This window comes from Aquila chrysaetos, chromosome 5 (genome assembly GCF_900496995.4).
Source record: "Aquila chrysaetos chrysaetos chromosome 5, bAquChr1.4, whole genome shotgun sequence".
Taxonomy (NCBI): domain Eukaryota; kingdom Metazoa; phylum Chordata; class Aves; order Accipitriformes; family Accipitridae; genus Aquila; species Aquila chrysaetos.
Window position 1 is genome coordinate 2,150,708 of NC_044008.1, and position 18,793 is coordinate 2,169,500.

The 18,793-nt window shown below is 48.4% G+C and overlaps 1 protein-coding gene across 1 annotated transcript in view; it reads right to left on the minus strand.

The window, feature by feature from the left end:
- Nucleotides 1–18,793, minus strand: part of LOC115342224 (collagen alpha-1(VII) chain-like) — a 141,690-nt gene that overhangs the window by 97,910 nt on the left and 24,987 nt on the right. The window contains exons 2-11 of the mRNA XM_041123929.1: nt 14,118–14,257; nt 10,519–10,699; nt 9,904–10,063; nt 8,251–8,344; nt 6,985–7,158; nt 5,833–5,993; nt 4,552–4,681; nt 2,966–3,082; nt 2,250–2,405; nt 1,611–1,727 (exon numbers count right to left, since the gene is read on the minus strand). Of these exons, the coding sequence (XP_040979863.1) occupies nt 1,611–1,727; nt 2,250–2,405; nt 2,966–3,082; nt 4,552–4,681; nt 5,833–5,993; nt 6,985–7,158; nt 8,251–8,344; nt 9,904–10,063; nt 10,519–10,699; nt 14,118–14,187 (1,360 nt within the window). The 5' untranslated portion in view covers nt 14,188–14,257. The remainder of the gene's footprint in view (nt 1–1,610; nt 1,728–2,249; nt 2,406–2,965; nt 3,083–4,551; nt 4,682–5,832; nt 5,994–6,984; nt 7,159–8,250; nt 8,345–9,903; nt 10,064–10,518; nt 10,700–14,117; nt 14,258–18,793) is intronic.

Sequence of the window (18,793 nt, forward strand, 5' to 3'; positions counted from 1 at the left end):
CAGCTCAACCTCTCTGCACGGCAGGAGAAGAGTTAAAACCTAATCCTTGGGGATTACACCGCATTTCAGAGGGGCAGAGAGGTGCAGGCAGCAGTACGTTGGGGTTTTGGGAGAGAAGCTGCCATTTGCAGTTTGGTCACTGGAGGGTGCCATGTCCCCATCTTCTGCTCCACCAGCACCCTGAGCCCCATCCCCCTTTTCCCACCCCACGCCACGGACTTTCCACATCAGCCCCTCGTTTATGTTTATCTATTCTCCGCCTTAGAAGTCAGAGAAGAAAAATCAAACCCCTCCAGTGCTTGGGACAGCTGCATAGGGAAGGACAGAAGGTGTCTGGATCCCAATGCCACCGCATCCGTAATGCATGGCCCCGGGATGGGACGGAGCGTGGGAAGAGGACCCCGCAGCGAGGGTGGGCCGCCCCTTGGGATTTCGCCACCCCTAGATTTGGGATGAACTGGTACCAGGTGAAAGAGCTGCTGGGAACAGAGCAAATCCGGAGTGGAGGTGATGTGCCCTTGCCGCTTCATCTGAGGATGTCCTGCACTGGCCCCTCAAGAAGGGGTGTCCCCATTCCAAAGATTTGGCAGGCTGGGCATGTGTGTGCTCCGTTTCTAGCTGGGGTATTGAGCAAGGACTGGTAAACAGCTGAGTTTTGGGGTGTGCCATGATCTTTTTCCAGAGAGACATTCATTAGAAAGCAATAAAAGCAGTTTTATATTCCCTGTAAAGATTTTTCTCTTCTGATGACCTTTGGAGCGGTTCTCCAACTAACCCCCCCCTCCCCTGGTGGGAGATGTCTCCTTATTTCATAACCAGGGGAGCTGAGCCAGAGGAGAGTGTGCTATTTATTCAAAGCCTGTGATGAAGCCCAGGTGTCCTGACATCCCATCTCATCTTTGAACTGTAGAAACATCCATCTCCCAAGGCCAAATTACACCATCAAACCTGAATTTCTAACTTCTGCTCCCCCACACCAGCATGAAAATACGTTTGGGTTCAGGGCAGGGGAGAGGCTCCAGCTGCAAATGCAGATCTGTCTTCAAACACCAAAATTTGTCTGAGAATGAGGATGCATTATGGGATGCTGGGAGATGAAGCCGCCTCTTGGCACTGCAGAGAGAAAAGCAACAAGCACAGGCACTTCCAGTCTGTAACGTGGTAGTGCCTGTCACCCCAAAAAGGGTGTAACCCCAGATGCTCAGGGGCTGTGGATACAGCTCTGCATGGAGTACTTCACCAGCTTCTCTCCAGTTATTAACCCTTTCCAGAGCTACTCAAGTCCAGTAAATCTGGCACTAAGACCAGGTTAACAAGGCTGGATACCCGTTAGCCTACTTTATGCAGAGCCAGAGCAGATATTTCTGCATCCATGGCAGAGTTTACCGTCACGGCCCACGGTATGGCTCTCTGTTGCAAGCTGCTGATTTATCCCCGTGTACAGAAAACCACTACTGAGACAGACCCCCCAAAAACCTGGTTCCCTCCAGCTTCTTGTTGCACGGCTGGACACAGAAGGTGTCAGTGCACCCAACATCTGGGGACCTCACAGCTCCTGTCTCTGCATCTCCCTGCTCACTGATGCATGCACCCCATTCCTGAGTCTCTACCTGCTGATGTCCAGGTGAGCCTGTACCCCGTTGCTCCCCGGACGGGGCTCCACCTTGCCTGGACTGTGTCGGTGGTTTCGTTCTGCAGCAAGATGCTTTTCACAGGCAGGAGTTTCACTGGAAGGGGGACAGGGAATAAAACTTTTAGAGCACCCACTTGCCAGGGAGGACTTTGCTGGCTGCCCTCCCTGCACCACTGTTCTTCCAGCCCATCTGTCAGAAGGAGAGAGATTTCCAAGGGCTCCTGCCATGCCAGACAGGCTGAAGGCATCTCATAAAAGCAGTGGTGAAAACCACCAAATCTGTGACCATAGCTTTCCAGGACCAACGACTCTAATGCAACAGCCTCGCTTGCCTTATGCAGTGTGGGTCCAAAACGGGAGGGCAAGCGAGGCTCTGGCAGATCTCCCACCCTTCCTCCCGAGCAGCATGATGGTGTTCGAGGGTGTCCATGTCCACGCATGTCATGGGGGAAGAGCATGGCTCAAGGCTGGAGTTAGGAAGGACCTGCTGAATGCTGTCCCTTTGATGGCCATGTTGCCGCAGCACCCACCAACTGTGAGGTGCTTATCAACACCAAAGAGTATGAACACAGCACCCAGGGCAAGAAGGGACCAGCCACAGAGTCAAACCTCTTACATGTTCTCCCCACAGCAGCCACAGGCTGGCTCGGCCCCTGGGGGTACACAGCGTAGATGCTGATGCTGTATTCTCTATCCTCCTGCAAGTTATCCAGCACATGGGAAGAGACGTCACCCCGCAGAACCTGCTCGTAGGTCATTCCTGGTCTGTTGGCTGCAAAATCAAGGAGAAGAGTGATGGTGATGCCTTCCCACTGCCTGTCTACATCCCATGGTGATGTCTTCACAACATGGTGAAGAGCATGCATAGCAGCTGGTTCAAGTGCACGGTTGAAGTCCCCCAACCCATGTGATATTGCTGAGAGTTATGTCTGTAGCTAAGGCTTGACACATCCATGCTGTCCCAGCCCTCCAGATCACACAGAGGTGAGCGTGAAACATACTGAAAGCTTGAACTCACCCCACATCCACACCAAAGCAGGCACTTGAGTATGAAAAACATCCAAGGTAGGTCTGGACGTGACAGTGCAAATGAGTACAAGGCATCCACAGCATCATCCCCATCTTGCTCTTCAAAAGAAAGTCCTTCAAAGGACTCTCCTCCTCTGTCCTGGAGGAACCACACTGTCTGGAAGAGGCTAACCTGGCCTCCTTCCAGAGTAATGCCATTACTGTGGTGCATTGTTCCTTTGACAAAATGGCACCTTTCCTGTCCTTGGGTCACTGCTCCTTTTAAAGCAAACTCCAAGAACAATTAATAAAATCTGAACTCACCTCTGGGGATGTAGACCTTGTAGCCCTTCAGTTTGCCCAGTGGAGGTGTCCAAGCCACCTTCAAGCTAAAAGGTCCTTCTTCTACCACACGGAAATTAGTGACTGGAGGCACAGGTGCTTTGGGGTACAAAAATATTGCAGAAATTGATGTGACAGTGCTGTAATAAAGTGCCATGGCAAAGACCCTTGGAAAATCTTTTGTCTTCAAGGACAAAGAGACACACAGGTGAGCAGCACCAGTTCTCCCTATTCTCTCAGCTGAATCCTCAAAAGCAACCACCCCTCCTCTACCAAACCCGTGTCTGCTTGAAAAGTGAGCTGAAACCCCCCAAGGCAGAGTGTTTGTGGGCTTCCTCTTTGAATGGCTTTGGGAACTGTGAAATATCTACCCACAAAGCATTTCCTCCTGAGCAGAGAAAACTCTGCAGTGGTTTCATGCAGACTGAGCAACGACACATGAATCAAACGCTACTTGTGCCTATGGATGCAACTCTTACAAAGAGGAGCCCATTTTGATCCAGCCAGCCATGGCAGACAGATTTATAGCTTCTGCCTCTGGCTTCATGTTGGGGATAATAAGAAAAGAGATCAAATGACTTTATTTCCACCCATAAAGACATTCCATCTTATTCCTGGCAAGTATATATGAATCAACCTCATTGAGGTGCTTTATTTATTCATCCTGTCGGAGATCTTCCCTCAAGAAGACAAACAATTTAAGATATTGCGGGGGGTGGGGAAGAAACAAAAGACAAGGAAGAAAGGAATAATTCTTTGCAAAACCCCTTGGGCAAAGCAGACTTGGCGCTTCATGTAAGACAGGGAGGGAAGCAGAATTAGTGCACACCTTAAACTCTTGAAACCTCTTTAAAGAAGTGCAGAGACTTCTGGGACAAAACCTGCTCCATCCATCACATCTGACCCAGTGTCTTGCACTCCAGCATTTGGCCAAGAGTGAATTTGCTCCTTTGTTTCCAAGAATCTTGCCATGACAGCCAGCCATGTGACAGCAAAGGAATTTGGCATGGCAGATCGCAATCCAGAGGAAGGCTAGATCATTGCATGGGACCAGAAATCACTACTTGGGGCATTTCCTAAAGGCCATGATCATACCACCCTGGTGTTCACCTTGAGTGAAACGAAGCCCGAAGTGCATGCATAGTGCCAACACAAACCTTTTGGACCACCCACTTCTGAAACAAGGTGTTTAGAATATACATCTCTCCATAAAACTCATGTCTGTGTTTCTCAACCCGTGGTCTCCAAAAGCTTTCTCATCCCAGGTACATGAGTGTTACATTAACTGAATCCCAGCCCGGATTCGTTAAATCTTGCTGGTTATTAAATCAGATGATGATCTATCCAGCAGGCTGCACCCTCTGCTTTCAAGTGGGTTAACCACAGCGGTTACTCTGCACCCACTCACAACCCTGCACCCCACACCATGGACATTTGCAGAGATGTTCCTCCTACCCATTTCTACCCATCTATCCCTCACTCCTCACACGTATGGTTTTGAGGTGGGTTTTTTCCTGTGCCCACACAGACGAGGAACACATGGGGATGACTGTAGGGGAGACACTCACTTGTTTTTCCCTTGACAGCTGCTGACTCCCCAAGGACATCTGCATAGACGGCCCTCACCGTGAAGACGTACTTAGTGTTGGGTTTCAGATCAGTCACCAACACAGTGCTTTTGTCACCATCCACCACAATCTGTCACACAGAGGACAAAGGACATCGTTACACCTCTATGACAGTAGAAGACCCCCATGTTAGCAACAGGTTAGGAGCACGAGGCTTCACATCTGATGCAAAGTGACTTCCATGAGCAGGAGCCTCTTAAAACGCACTAACTCAGAACATTGCGATCCTCAGTTGATATCCAGGTTCACACTGGACATAGCACTGACACAGGACAGTGCCAAGGGTGGGTTTCATGGGATAGACCAGAAAAAACTCCATGAAGACAAAAGCGTGCATAAGGGTGAGGGTGGTCCCCAATCCTCTTGAAGCAAATGGAGGAAAAGCAACCATCTTTGACAAAGAAAGTTTCTTTTAAGCTCATAGAGGGAGATTTCAATGTAACCTGAGGGCAAGAGAGGTGGAGACATAGCTTCTGTTTTCACTATGTTCTTATGAGATTCTGAAGCAGCCAAGGATGATCATTCTTGTTAAATACAATCTTAATAATTAATACAATTAATAATCTTAACCTTAATAATTTATGCTTTCATAGCTTAGTTCTATTATTAGAAATCAAAGCTTTTAGGCATACATCCTCTATCCTTCAATCTTGCTCTCAAACTTTGTGCAGTGACCAAGCTGAACCGAAGCGAGCTGGCACACGCGGCAGCATCCCTCACACAAGGACTTGGCAAATCCAAAACCAAAACACACGGAGATCTTACCAAGATGAACAATCTTGGCAGCAAGAGAAACACGGGATGCTGCTGGGGAAGCTGGATGTGCTTATTGGAGAGGTGGTATCACAGAGGTAAGGAGAGAAAGGAGTGCTTCCCATTGACCTGTTCCTATCAATCCCAATGGAGTTTGTGCCAGTTCATGCCATATCCTTCTTCCACCCCACCTTCCCCACCATCACTCCCAGAAACTCCATCTCACCACAACAGCAATGACAAAATTAGCATGAGCAATCAACACACCTGCAAATCCAATGGTCTATCTATAGACCTTCAGTTCAAGCTTCATGAATTTATGCCAATGCACTGGGCTGCGACCGGAATGGCTGAGGGACACGGTGCCATCTCCTAACCAGGCTGTGCCATCAGCAACCTCAGCGGAGGACGAACCCCAAACACCGGGACCTGCAAGTGGTACTCTGCAAAATGGGAACGCAACTCTACCTGCCGCTGGTCCTCCGAAATCAGCTGCCCTGAAGGCAGCAAGGGATGCAGATGGACACGGTACCCCGTCACCCTCCCTGTAGCTGGCATCCACGTGAGTCGCAGCGAGCTGTGGCTGTGCTCACTGACATACAAATCCCGGGGGCCGATGATCTTCTCAGCTGCAAAAAGAGAAAGGAAAAGCCTTTGGTTTGGACGTGATGGCACCCGTGCTGGATGTGTGCAGGCTGTTCATTGATGGGGTCAACATATTCAATGCAGAGAAAGCCTTGGGTATAGATGGCACTCCGACTGAGAGCGCGGGAGCCACTGGGATCTGTTTCCAGGCCAGAGCTACACAAGCAGGTTTTGTTTTGGCAAATTGCTTGACAGCACAAGAAGGAAAACCAAACTAGTTCTGGCTAAATTTTCCCTGTGAACACCTGCTTAATGCATAGGGCATCAGCTCCTTCCTGCCCTTCTCCTTACTGCCACCAGAGAATATTCGGCCAGAAAGCTTGAACTTTCCATGAAATATCACAGGAAGCCCTGAAGTGCTGCAGAACCACAGAGAAACCAATAAAAGACCCTCTAGTGACTTGGATGAAGTTGCCCCAAGTTCTGGCCCAAGCTTTTAACTCATCTCCTCATGAGTTTGCGTGCCAAGAGCAGGGCAGGAGTTCATTGCCCCCACCTCTGGATTTGCTGCAACATCAGTATCTGTTTAAGGAGAGATCTAGATGTCTTTGGAAATCTCTTTAGCTGCTCTTAGCACCTTCTGCAAGGAATGAAGTTCCTCCTGAGACCCTGAGCTGTGCTGCTGGTGTTCACCATGAGAGATACATCATGAAAGCCCCCAAGGGACAGAAATGGTGCCACAGCCCATCGCTGCTCCTTTTGTTTGAACCAGCAGCAAGACTTTTGGGATCCGGTACCACCAGACAAACATGGAGATGCAGACACAAGCAAAATGCACAGGACCACTGCCCCCAAGCAACAGATGCTCCATGAGCTGGCTGCTCCTCTAGGGTCATCCAACCCCTAAAACTCGCTTGTGATGAACAGAGGGGATGTGGGAGGTCCACCTCCATGGTGTGGCTGGCACATCCAGGGACTGGGAATGAGCTGGTTCGAGCAGGTGGAAAGCAGGATAAAGCGAGAGCCCTGACGCACCTTGCACAGTCTGTTTGACGGGTCGTGGTGGCTCTGAGGCAGTGAAACAGAGCCTTCGAGAGAGTTTGGGGGCCAAGTTGTGGAGCAAGTGGAAATCTTCAATGTAAAGCACGTGCTCTGCAGTGGGCTCTGAAGCTATTTTGTTCAGTTCATTCTTGTCAGCGTCCTTAATCCCTAGAAGAAGGAAAGAAGAGGAAAGGAGGACATCAAACACCATCCCTGGGGCGGGCCAGGTATTGGCAAAGGCTATCAAGAGCAAGCGGGAGCAACGTGCTGGCCTTTGAGTTTACACCAGCTTTGCAGCCATGCTGCCCATGATGAAGGATGAAACAAGGCATGGGGACTCAAGCTGGATGGGCAGCGGCGAAGCAGATGAAGCCATCAAGAAAAAGAGGTCAAGGTTTTCTCCAGAGGCATGCTAGAGATTGACACAGGGGATTCGGCTGCTAATGGGCTGAGAGGTGGAAAGCTCTCTTGGGGTGGAGAGTGAAAACAAGCAGGGTAGGATCTGGCCTTATCCTTCCCATCGGATACAGAGACATTTCTGCCCTTCTGATGGATGAGCAGGCAACGGGACTTTGGGAGGCTGTGTGAAAATTGTAGGGTTTTCCTGTGGTTGAATTTAAAAAAGGGAGGGACCCCACACACACACCCCAAACCAACCCTCTCTAATTTTCACCTCACATTTGTCCGAATCAGCTTGGTTGCTCTCTATAATGAAACACCACCACCATCATCCCCTCCTTCTCCTGTGAAATGTTTGGTGAAGGGAAGGATTTGACTTGTAATAAATGGCTGTATTTAGCTCTTGGGGGCACGGAGGTGCTGAAACTTTTCCTTGCCCATGGAATTATTCTGATGGACATTTTTAACGTAGCTGAAGTCAGTCTCTGAACCCCATTAAGAGAAAGCTTCAAAAGTGAAAACATTTCATTTTTGAAAATGTCACATCAAAACATTTTGACTTTTATGGAACTATTTATTGAACTCCTCCTGAATTCACAAGTAGTTTTGACAGATGCAAAACCGCAGGTTTCCACTGAATAAATCAGCTATTGACAACAACAAAAAATACCCAAGCACAGCACAGATGTGATTTTCCTGTACTTGCAGTAGTTGCTAGTGGCTAAGCCTGGGGATGGGTGCAGTTTTTAGAGGAGAGGAGTGTTGTGCATCAGGAATGTTCCCCAGTGCATAGACTGTGTCTTGGTGCACACACAGTATTTAGCGGTAATGCTCCATATAACTTAGTGTGTCCATACGTACCTACAGCAAACACTGTCACCCCCCCATCCTGCAGGACCCGGGCTTCGTCTTCAACTGAGTCGCCGGATTTCCCATCCGTGATCAAAACAACTACCTACAAAAATTGGTGTAAAGAGCCAGAGAATGAAAGAGCACAACATGAGAGGTCACAGAGACGGTTGCAGGATTTTCACACTGACAAGTCAGACCTTGGATGAAGTCTCTCTAAAGGGATGGGCACTTGAAAATAAATCCTTCGATAACTCACACCTCTGGGGTAACTCACATGAAATCAGCTTTCGTGAGCATGAACTGGGAAGGAAGCAGAGCGTAAATGCTGCTGCTCATGGCAGCATCTTCTCCGCATGTCTCCTCCTGCCCAACTGTGTCTCACTTCTGCTTGGGGCAGTAACTCTGAGTCCAGAAGGAGATTAATGCCAGCACAGAGAGAGGATTCACCCCTACAAGTCCACAAGAGCAGCTCTTAAAGGAGGACTCAGCTGCACCCTGGACAACACACTTGGCCACTGGCACTCAGATGGTACTATTGGGTGGTAAGAAACTCCCTCAGCCACAGCCTGGGTTTAAATGACAGCCAACTCAGCAACTCCAGACCTTTCAAGCTTTTGGGGCAGTCCCATGTCAGATCACGTAGCAGGAGATATGGCTGGCGCATCGATGATATAACGAAGACACACCCTGCTGCAATACCTTTAAGCAGGCAGTTGAGGTGGTTAAAAAATCCCACCCGTATCATCATGTTCTCCCTCCAGCTCCGTGACCCAAAACGGATCTCATTGACCACGTTGATCACACCACACCGATCGCATGGGTCACACAGACTGCATTCCGCATGCAGGATCTCAGAGCAAAAGAGAAGGTGCAGCACCGAGCTGCAAATGTGGGAGGCCCATGGGAGGTGAAAGCTGGCTGTGGAAGTTTGAGACTTAATGCATGGGGTGTATCCACCCCCCACGCAGCTGCCGCCTTCTTGATTTCAAGACTGTCCACCATCAGAACAGAGCAGTGTGAACTGCTTCGTGCAGCCTGCAAAGCAAACCAGAATGCAGCTCCTTCTCTTTAGCATCCTCAGCACCCCTTAGAAATTATGAACAAAATAATTTAAAAAAAAAAAAAAAGGGGGGGAGCTGAAGAAACCAATGACCCAGAACTGATGTCTGAAAGGTAAAGACACTGCAACATGTCTGCTTTTTGAGCAAGATGCTAACTGTGCTGCCACTCTTTGTAACCAGAGTGGATCGGTGCAGACTATTAGCAACAGCTACGTGCACCAATGTCACAACTTGTCTCCTTGTCCCTATCATGCCCTGAGCCTGCTCAGTTAGCTTATGCAGCAAGTGCCCCAAATTTGGGTACTCATCTGGAGGCATTTAAGACCAGAATGCTGGTCCCTCTGCAATCCGTGGGGAAACATGAGCATTTTACAAAAGTAAGTCAGTCCTTTGAAAATCTGGAGGTGCCCGCCTCCTTCTATCACCAATAAAGTGACCTGAAGCTGAATGAGGTCCTAAATGCGGTACCTCGATTCCAAGCTAAAAATCAGATGGGATAAATAAAAAGCAAATGGCTCCTTCATGCCTTCAGGTGAAGAAGTTAGAGGTCTGATCCCTACTGAGGATTGCACCAGGGAAGTCATCACAGGAGGTCGCTTACCTTTGCTGCATCCTCTCGCAGCGTGTCCAGGCGAGACATGGCATGAGCTGCAAACGCCAGGGCTGACCCTGTTCTTAAGCTGCCGCCTTTGAGGGAGAGATCCTGAATTGCCACCAGCATTTCTTCGATGGTCACGTAATCCGTGAGCTCAATACTCATCCTGGGAATGAGAAATGGGGGACTATGGGTGAATAAGGAGCAAGAAAACACGGCTGTTACAGCAAGGGTGCACTGATAACAGTAAAGACCAGCAATAATGTTGACATTTAGCTGCTCACACTAGGCTTGTGTGTAGGCAAGGAGTCCTCTTCACAGTGGTCAAGGGAGTCCAGGGTATGAGCCCCAGAGCCCTGTTACCATAAAACACTGTCTAAAATTGGATGGCGAGGAATTTCTTGTGGCTGCATTAAATACCAGCCTCCCTGCCCTGAAAGAGTTCCCCATGGACGAGCACCTCTAGACTCTGGTGACAATGCTGCGGGTTGCTCTTGCTCTGCTCTTGTAATGGTTCAGCAGAGCACCAAGAGGTCTTTAACCACGGGGACATGGTTGCCCATCTAGGGCCACAGGGCTGTAGAAACCTGGGTGCCGGTGGTAGCGGATGGATTGACTCACCTTGGTTTCTCCCCGTAGAGTGCCACAGCCAGCCGGATGCCTCCTTTGCCCATCACCACGTTCTCAAAGGAACGGGCCATGCTGCCGATGAAGTCCTTGACCAGCCGGGAGCTCTCCCTCCCTGCGCCCTGGGACTGCCCCACGAGGAACAAAATGTCAGCCACCTCCGCCGTCCTGCATGCTGAGGGAGAAGAGGGGCAGGAAGGCTCATCCCACACCATGCAACGAGCCAGCCAGGAGATAAACCCCTCCGAGTCATGTGAAGCCCCGAGATACTGCAGCTAAGGAATATGGCTTAGGCCCAACGAAGTGGGTAATCAACAGGCTGCTTTGTTGTCTTTAACTTCCTCCTAAATCCCCATCTTGCTGTTCTCACCCAGGGGAATTTTTTCATTTGAAGCACAAACGCCGAGACCCAGCTCCATCAAGTCATGCAGGTCTGTAGGACACGCTGGAAGCAAAAGGACGCCTGGGGGTTTCATATGCCCAGAGGCAGACGTTGACACCTGAGCCACGCACAACTCAAATTTGGGAATGTGGCAGCTCTGCCACCCCACCAACCATCCTGGGCTTCTTACATCAGGGTCTCCAGAGCCAATGTGAGACACCCATGCAGACATGGGGCCACCTGGCCACCCATGCTTTGCCATCCCTAAAACAACCAACTCTTCCAGTCTTGCATGGAGAGAGCTCGGGACGCTCTGCGCATTCAGCTCTGGAAGGCTCCCCTCTTCCCAAGCTGCCAGTGGCCCCAAGCGCGAAAAGTATCTTATGCAAAGAATGAACAATTTGAGCTTTTTTTTTTGTACAAGCCAGAGGTATCCGATGACAGCTGGCAGGGAAGGGACAGGTGTACAGGGAAATTTGTTTAACAAACATCAAGGCATATTTCCCTTTACAATGTTCAGTCTCAATTTAATTTAATTTTCTTTAGGTATCTAATAAATATATTTCATGGACAGAAATCTGATGACTTTTAGGGATGCTTAAATTAATGAAGGCTCCACAAGGAATGTTCAAAATTTATATTTTCTTTGGCTTTTCTCTCCCTTGCAGATAGATGCTGATTTATTACTGTAGGGCTGCTAAAAAGTAGACTGCACTGACTGCTGGAGGAAGGCTTTTTTTTATCTTGCTCACCAGGACTGGGCTCAACCTCTTCACATTTTTTTTTCATTTTGTGTCTCTGGTGCTTTGGACTTTACCCAGCCACTGCCTTGACTTTCAGCTGCAGGTCTGGAGACCCAACTCGCACCCAACCAGGCTGCAGCATTTGTTCCAGTTTGCTGGGGAGATGTGCTAGGCGGGTTTCTCATGCTTCTGCTGCAAATGGAAAGCCTGTGTTAGTTCAACTTCTTCAATTTACCTGACTTTTTACCCCATTTCTATAAGCAGGCTCCTCAAAGGGCTTGGAAAGATGCAGGTTTTGTGCTCTCCTTCATTGCTGTGTCCCTGATCAATCCCCTTTGGCCCCACAGCAGGACAGAGGATCATTTGCGGGCTGTGGATGGGTGGCAGTCCAAGGGTCTTTGTTACCCAAGGCTTTTGGTTTCTTCATGTTTCTTTGTACCTCCTGACACTGAGCTCTTCGTGACCTAACAGTTTTTCCAGCAGCAAAATAATGACTGGCTCTTTTTAGTTTTACTAGTACCCAGCTGGGAATATAAAGCATTTTCCCTTGACAAAAATGGGAGACAATTATTTCAATTTTCCTTCCTAGAGCTCTCCGTTGAGATCTCCCTTCCTTTCTCAACCCTCCTTAAGTGATTTTCAGCTGAGATGTCAGGGGTGTCTTGGAGGCAGCTCAGCTGCTAACAGCAGGTCATCATAAGCTCTTTTCCCAGCTGCTGCTTCTATTTTGGGATCTACCCCTTTTCCCTAGCTTGGGCCTCGTTGTCCCTGTTCCCCCAGAAGGACTTGGAGGGAAGGCAATGCCAGTCCTTGGCTCTGACCTCAGAACTGGTGGAAATCATTCTACAGCTCCCCAGGGTAACCACAACCTGTATTACCACAAGAAAATCCCAACAAAGGTTCAACAAGATGGAGAAGACAATCCGCCAGCCCTCCCAAAATCACCCGCCTCTTGGAGCTACTCAAGGCAGTGCAGACAGCTTTTCCTGGGAGACCTGCATTTTTGGCCCTGAGCTGGAAAACATGCTGAAAATGCCATTGGTATCACAGGGACCTTTGCTACCTACCTCTCCACATCCCAAATCCCCAGAGAGCCTCCTCCATCCATGCCTGGCCCCTGGGAGTCTTGCTTACCCTGCACAATGCTCCTGCCTTCATTTGCATCCAGGGATAACGAGGAGAAAGACAACAAGAGCGAGCTCCATGGGATTAAAAAGGGCAGGATGGTGTCCCTTTCTCTATAAAGGGGCAACCAGAGCCCATTCTGTGAGATGCTGAGCCAGGAGCTCAGCACCTTTCCTGAGTGGCCCAACTTGGCAATGAAATCCAAGAGCGTTTGCTGCTCGGATCAGGTACCTGAAGCTGTCATTGGAAACATGTGATATTAAGCATATTTGGATTGGTACCTTCTTGAGAAAATACCAACACAGACAGCTATATTAATCACAGGGGGATATGATTTTATTTGAAATTTTCCATGCACCTCCAAAATTACCACGTTTCATCAATCACAGGTTTGCCAGAGACATCTGTAAATGTTGATTTATTGCACTGTTCCCAGCTTTGAATTAAATAGCATTATAGTCAAGTATATTGGCTTAATTGACGGACAGGAACTTAATCAAGTTAATTTTGTAGCTGATGCCAAAGCTTCCATTAACTCCTTGTTGAATTTACTGGATTTAGTCCAAGTGAATTTACACCTTCAAAGCCTGGGGGCTTGTTGCTGCAGAACAATTTGAAGAGGGAGGACCCACTGCCTCATACCCAGCCCCATGGCCGTCCTGAGAGCTCTGGATCAGCTCTGTAGGATGTTCACAAGGAGCCTCCCCCTTCTGCAGGACCCAGAGGCTAGAAACACGCCATGGATCATGCTGTAACTCCATGAGGCTCTTCTCTGGGGTCCTTTTGTCTCCTGCCCCTCCTCTCCAGAAACTTTTTATGGGCTTGCACAGGCAACAGGGAGCCAGGGAGGAGGTGAGCCCCTGGGCCATCTTGACTTTCTAAACAGCAGCAGGAGGCTTCAAGGCTCCCTGGAGGTCTTTTCTCTCATATCCTCTGTGTGGTGGCTTGTACCAGGTCTTGGGGATCAGAAGAGGAATCAGGAGGGGACGCGTTTTCCCTTTCTCCCCACTTTCCTCTGGAGCAGCTGAGGTGGAACAGTATTAGAGGCAGGACACTGAGCAGAGCCCTGAATTCCCCCTAAACCCTAGTGCAGCAAGTCAGGTCCTGCCTGCCTGCCTGCCTTTTGGGGCCAGCTGAGCTGCTCTGTTAGCCGGATGATCCCAACCTAAAAGGACCCTATGCAGAAGTTAAAGGCATCAGCACTACAGCTCCACTGTGACACCATCTGTGTATGTATCCATGACATTAGCAGAAACAGCTGCTTGGAAAAGGTCTTTTTTTCCCTGATGTGTCTCAGCATCACCCCCAGCTGCTGCATTCACGGTAGCCCACTTGTCACATACCTTCATGAACGGCCACAGCTTTGCACTGCACCACAGCCACTGCCAGGGCAAGGATCTGGGCATACAACATCTTCCTTTTCCTTGGGAAGAAGCTCCTTCTTGGTTCCTGCAGTCAGCACACAGCCTGGAGAGTCATTCATCTGCAGGAGAAAAGAGGCTTTAACACATGCCGTCTGAGTATGATGCTCCCACCTGCCTACAGTGGCAAGGGAAGCTTTTCTCCAGCTACAAAGGCTCATCTTGGCTTACGCTGTTGGCACTAAAGTCTATAAGCCTACTAATTCCTTCATCTCTTTGTGGATATTGGCTACAGGGGAGAGCTCAGCTTTGCTCCCCCAGCACCCTTCCCTAACAGCACCCTTCCCTAACAGCACCCTTCCCTAACAGCACCCTTCCCTAACAGCACCCTTCCCTAACAGCACCCTTCCCTAACAGCACCCTTCTTCAGGCAACAACAAGCTTAGGCAATTAAGCCTAAATGTGAATATTAGTGGTGTGATTAAAGAGAGAAGCATCTGCTGCCTCAGTTATGCAGGGAGGAAAGATCACTAGAAGATCACTGCAGATAGCAATCACCTGCACCCAAGTCTTTATTAGCCCATTTTGTGATTAACCTTCAGGTTCCTAAATCCAGGATTAACTGCCTTGCATTTTCTGCCCTTGGAGGTCCAGCCCACCATCACGGAGCAGCTCAAAGGAGGGTGAAAGCTCTTGATACTGCCTATGGTTGGTTTAGTAACTTCACCCAAATTGCTACAGAAGTCTTCCTCTGTGAAGCAGGGACTTCTCTCTAGGAAGCAACAATTGCAGCAGAAGTGGTGTTGCCAGAATGGGTTTTATTCTTTTTAATGGGCAATGAAAAGTTCTTCTCCTGTTCTGAGCCTTACCTGCTTTTCTCTGGCTGAGCAGATTTCACAGGGAGACATGGACTACTTCCAGGGTGGAAATTACAGACGTGGGGAAAAGATGAGCTTGATGACTTCATCCAGCCTAGCTCTTTTCCAGGGCTGGATTGTTCCTTCCAGTTAACAACATGCAACCTCAAAAATCACATTGCATTATAGGTCGGGTCCCTTTTGGAAAACAAGGCTGAGTGCCTGTGCACAGCCTGGAATAACCCCACCTAAATGAATCCCCAAACAAGCAAGATGAAGGTCAAGTGCCTGGAACCGCCTGGTACGTGTCTAGACTGGAGGGGCACCTGGGCTGTGGTCACCTTGCCCATCACGGAGCTACACTCGTCTCTGAGACCCTCAGGACTTAAGACCCCCTAATGTGCTTTCTGTTTCTTACTTTCTCTCTCTCTTCTCCTAATTGCTGGGTTTACTTGCATGTAATCAAGCTCTCTGCCGTCCAGCAGTTAACCTGTGCTGTGTCCTTCCTTCGTAACTCCTGTCAAAACCTCTGTACAGTGCTGCCGTTAGTTGCTGTGGAGATGGCTTCAAAGCAGAAACACAAAATCAAACCAAACCAAACCCAAACAAGCAAATACAGGCTTTTTGACAACAGGAGTAAACAAGCTTCTAGAAAATCAAGTAATGGAGGAGAAGTGCAGAGCTGAGACCCGAGAAACTAGGTTTGTACCCCCAACTCTTTCGCAAGAGTTGTGTTATGATCTTTGGCAAGATCACGCCATTGCCCCTCAGCTCCCAGCACCCTTCTTGCAATGCCAACGTGGCAGCATTCCCTTTTCCCTTCCTATTTAATCCTCAGCTCCGTAGGGCAGGATCTGTGCTGGACCATAGCAGACCCTTCATGGAGCAGGAAGGCAGCAAAAGCTTTGACTGGGTTTCTGAGCTCTGTGTTAGTATTATTAAAACATATGTCCTTCTAGAAATGTTCCTGCAGAGACCCTTATCTCAATGTTTTTTCAAAAAGTGCCTCCTTCCATCCTCTCTTCTCCTCTTACCCCCATCATTCACACCTCTACACTTCCTCCTGCCCAAAACACAAAGTGAAGGATAATTTAGCTTGTAAATACAATGCACTGTTCTGAGAATTTCCATATCTAAAATAACACCAGAAGCGCAATACAATGTGTACTGAGATAGCTAATGTAGATCCTTCGAGAGCACAAGCCTGTCACAACACCTGGCACTGAAGCCTGTCCTAACGGTCTTACTGGTCTATATGGGGAAGGCTCCCCAGTTTCTGTGAACGGTACTGTGACCAGCTCACCCAATCCTGCCCCAAAAATACCAGCTGCCACATTGAGACAGAAGAAGAACCTCCAAAATGCTGATTTTCCTGTGCCTCACAGATCCCTGGTGCTGTACCTGGGGCAAAAGAACCTGCATGTGTTAGCACGTCCACTGCCACGTGTCACCCGGTGGGGTCCTGCCTGGCGTTGAGGTCCTCTAGCACGCACACCATCCCTGGAGACCATCAGTGCTGAGGGCCCTCATTGCCTTTGGCAGTCACCAATCCATCCCATCTGATCAAGAGAAGATAGGCAGTAAATTAACAGGCTCCGAACTCATTGCCTTCAGAACAGGTTTGTAAGTAGCTGCTGCCTTCAGACATGAGGCTTGATGTTGGACTCAAGCTAAATCATACCTCCTGCCTTTCCAAATGTGACATTTTATCCTCTCTCACCTCCTCCTCTCCATTCCTGCCCTAAATTAAGGATAATATTTCCTTGCTGCTTGACCTCTTCGGATAGACTGAGCCTGAAATGCATGGGAAAAAAATCATTCAGGAAAAGCTTAAATGCTAACAGAAATCTCCATTCCTCTTTGTAATTGCAGGGAAACACCAGTTTATTCTTAAAGAATAAGAGTCCCTCTAAGATGCATGTGTGATATGACAAGGCACGTGCCAATATCATCCCACAGCAGTCTACTCCAGAGCATTGGCTTCCTTGCACCGCTGGCCAGAGCGCCGACCCATGGGGCAGGGGACAGTGATACCTTGAGAGGATATGGATCCAGAACGGGACAAAGGACAGAAAAAAACCCACCTCTGAATCTTCAGCATTTGTTGCTCAAATTCATATATATACAGGGAAAAAAAAAAGGCCTAAGCAACAAAAAAATAAGTCTGAGCTTCTGTAGTCACTTTGGGCAGCTAAGCCAAAGCACGTTTTTGCAGATAAAAATTTAACAGGTGATTCTTCTGGGTTTTTTCCCAGCTCTGATATTGTTTAACGCTTCAGCACAGAACGAATACAGTAAAGAATGCATATTAACATAGCAATAGGAAAACAGTCATATAAGGAATAAATCCTAGAAGACTCTGCAGAGGCAAAGAAAAAGCACAGTGAGCCCCAGGCCCTCAGTGAGTAAACGTTAACATTCACAAAACGCAAAGACCCTGCGGGTGTAGAAAGGCTCCAGCTCAGAACAGTCACACCTTGAATTCACATTGCAAAGGTGAGGAAAAGGATTCAAAAGGGTTTCATAATCTGGATGCCACAAACTAAACACATTTCCTGGCAGACATGAATTCATATATGCACATGTGCATGCATGTTGAACTTATACGTGTTCAGTTTTTGCACATATTGAATATTTCTAATTTTTATTACATATATTTTTAAATTTTTAGTTAAAACTGTGCTCTGCCTTCTAGCAGTGAGCTGCAAATGCTCACTCGGGGTGAAACCCCACCCGGCTCCTGCTGCTGGGTTGCCAGCGTTGGTCCTTGATGGATGACTGCAGCACATCCAGATTACAAATGATCCCAAATTCAAGGGCACTATTCTCCGACTTTGAAAGGAAAATGAGTTGTTTTCTCTCTTGTTTTTCCCCTCCCTGATTCTTTCAAAAATCACACTGCATTTAAGGATTCACCTGGGTATGAAACACCAGCCCTAGGTGAGAAAAGTCAGTGTGGGACACGTATATCAGGGTGAAGAGCTGCTCTGCAGCTTCCAGACACTCGTTCCAACACCTCCCTCCATCCACAGCCCACCTGCAGGCCAAGATCACACCTGGGCTTGCTCCTTCCATGTGTTCCATCGTTCAGGATATGATATTTTGGGTAACGAGGCTGATGGAGGACTGCCATTTGCTCTACCATCGTTGTCCAGCTTAGGGCAGTTCAGCTGACTTAGAGCCACCAGCTCACTTTTAGGCGCCATCACGATGCTCTTTATATACATTACATATTAGCAAACTTCAATCCAGCAAGTCTTAGCTGATCTTTGCAGACACTGGCTCCCATCAGCCCCTGTCAAAGACCTCCTAAACCGCTACAGAGATCTTTAGAGAAGCCTGGTAGGGGCAGGAAAATGACCCCATAAACTTCAGGGTTTTGCAAGGAATCCCAGCAATTTCCTTGATCTTTTACTGCCCCCGGTAAATAATTTATAGGGGCAACTTCTCCGGGTTTTACAGTTCCTTGAACAAATTGCCTCCAAACCCCATAAAGCTGAGGGACCAGGTTCTCCCTTTACCTCACCTGGATCAGATGACAAAGCTATGCGAAGCTTGGCAAGATGCAAGAGGGTAAGAGAGGAAAAAAAGCAGGTCTTACATACTTGCAGTCGTGCCAGAGGCTGGGCTGTTCCCCTCCATTTATTCTTCCTGTGTATATGTTCGCAATAAACTCTTCTTCCTTTTTTTTCTCAACAAATTTGGGGATAAATAAATAATGCCTGTCAGCAAGGTCTGTCTAAAAGGGATGAGACCCAGTGGATTTGCAGTCTCATCTGGCTGGTGCCTGCATCCCATCTG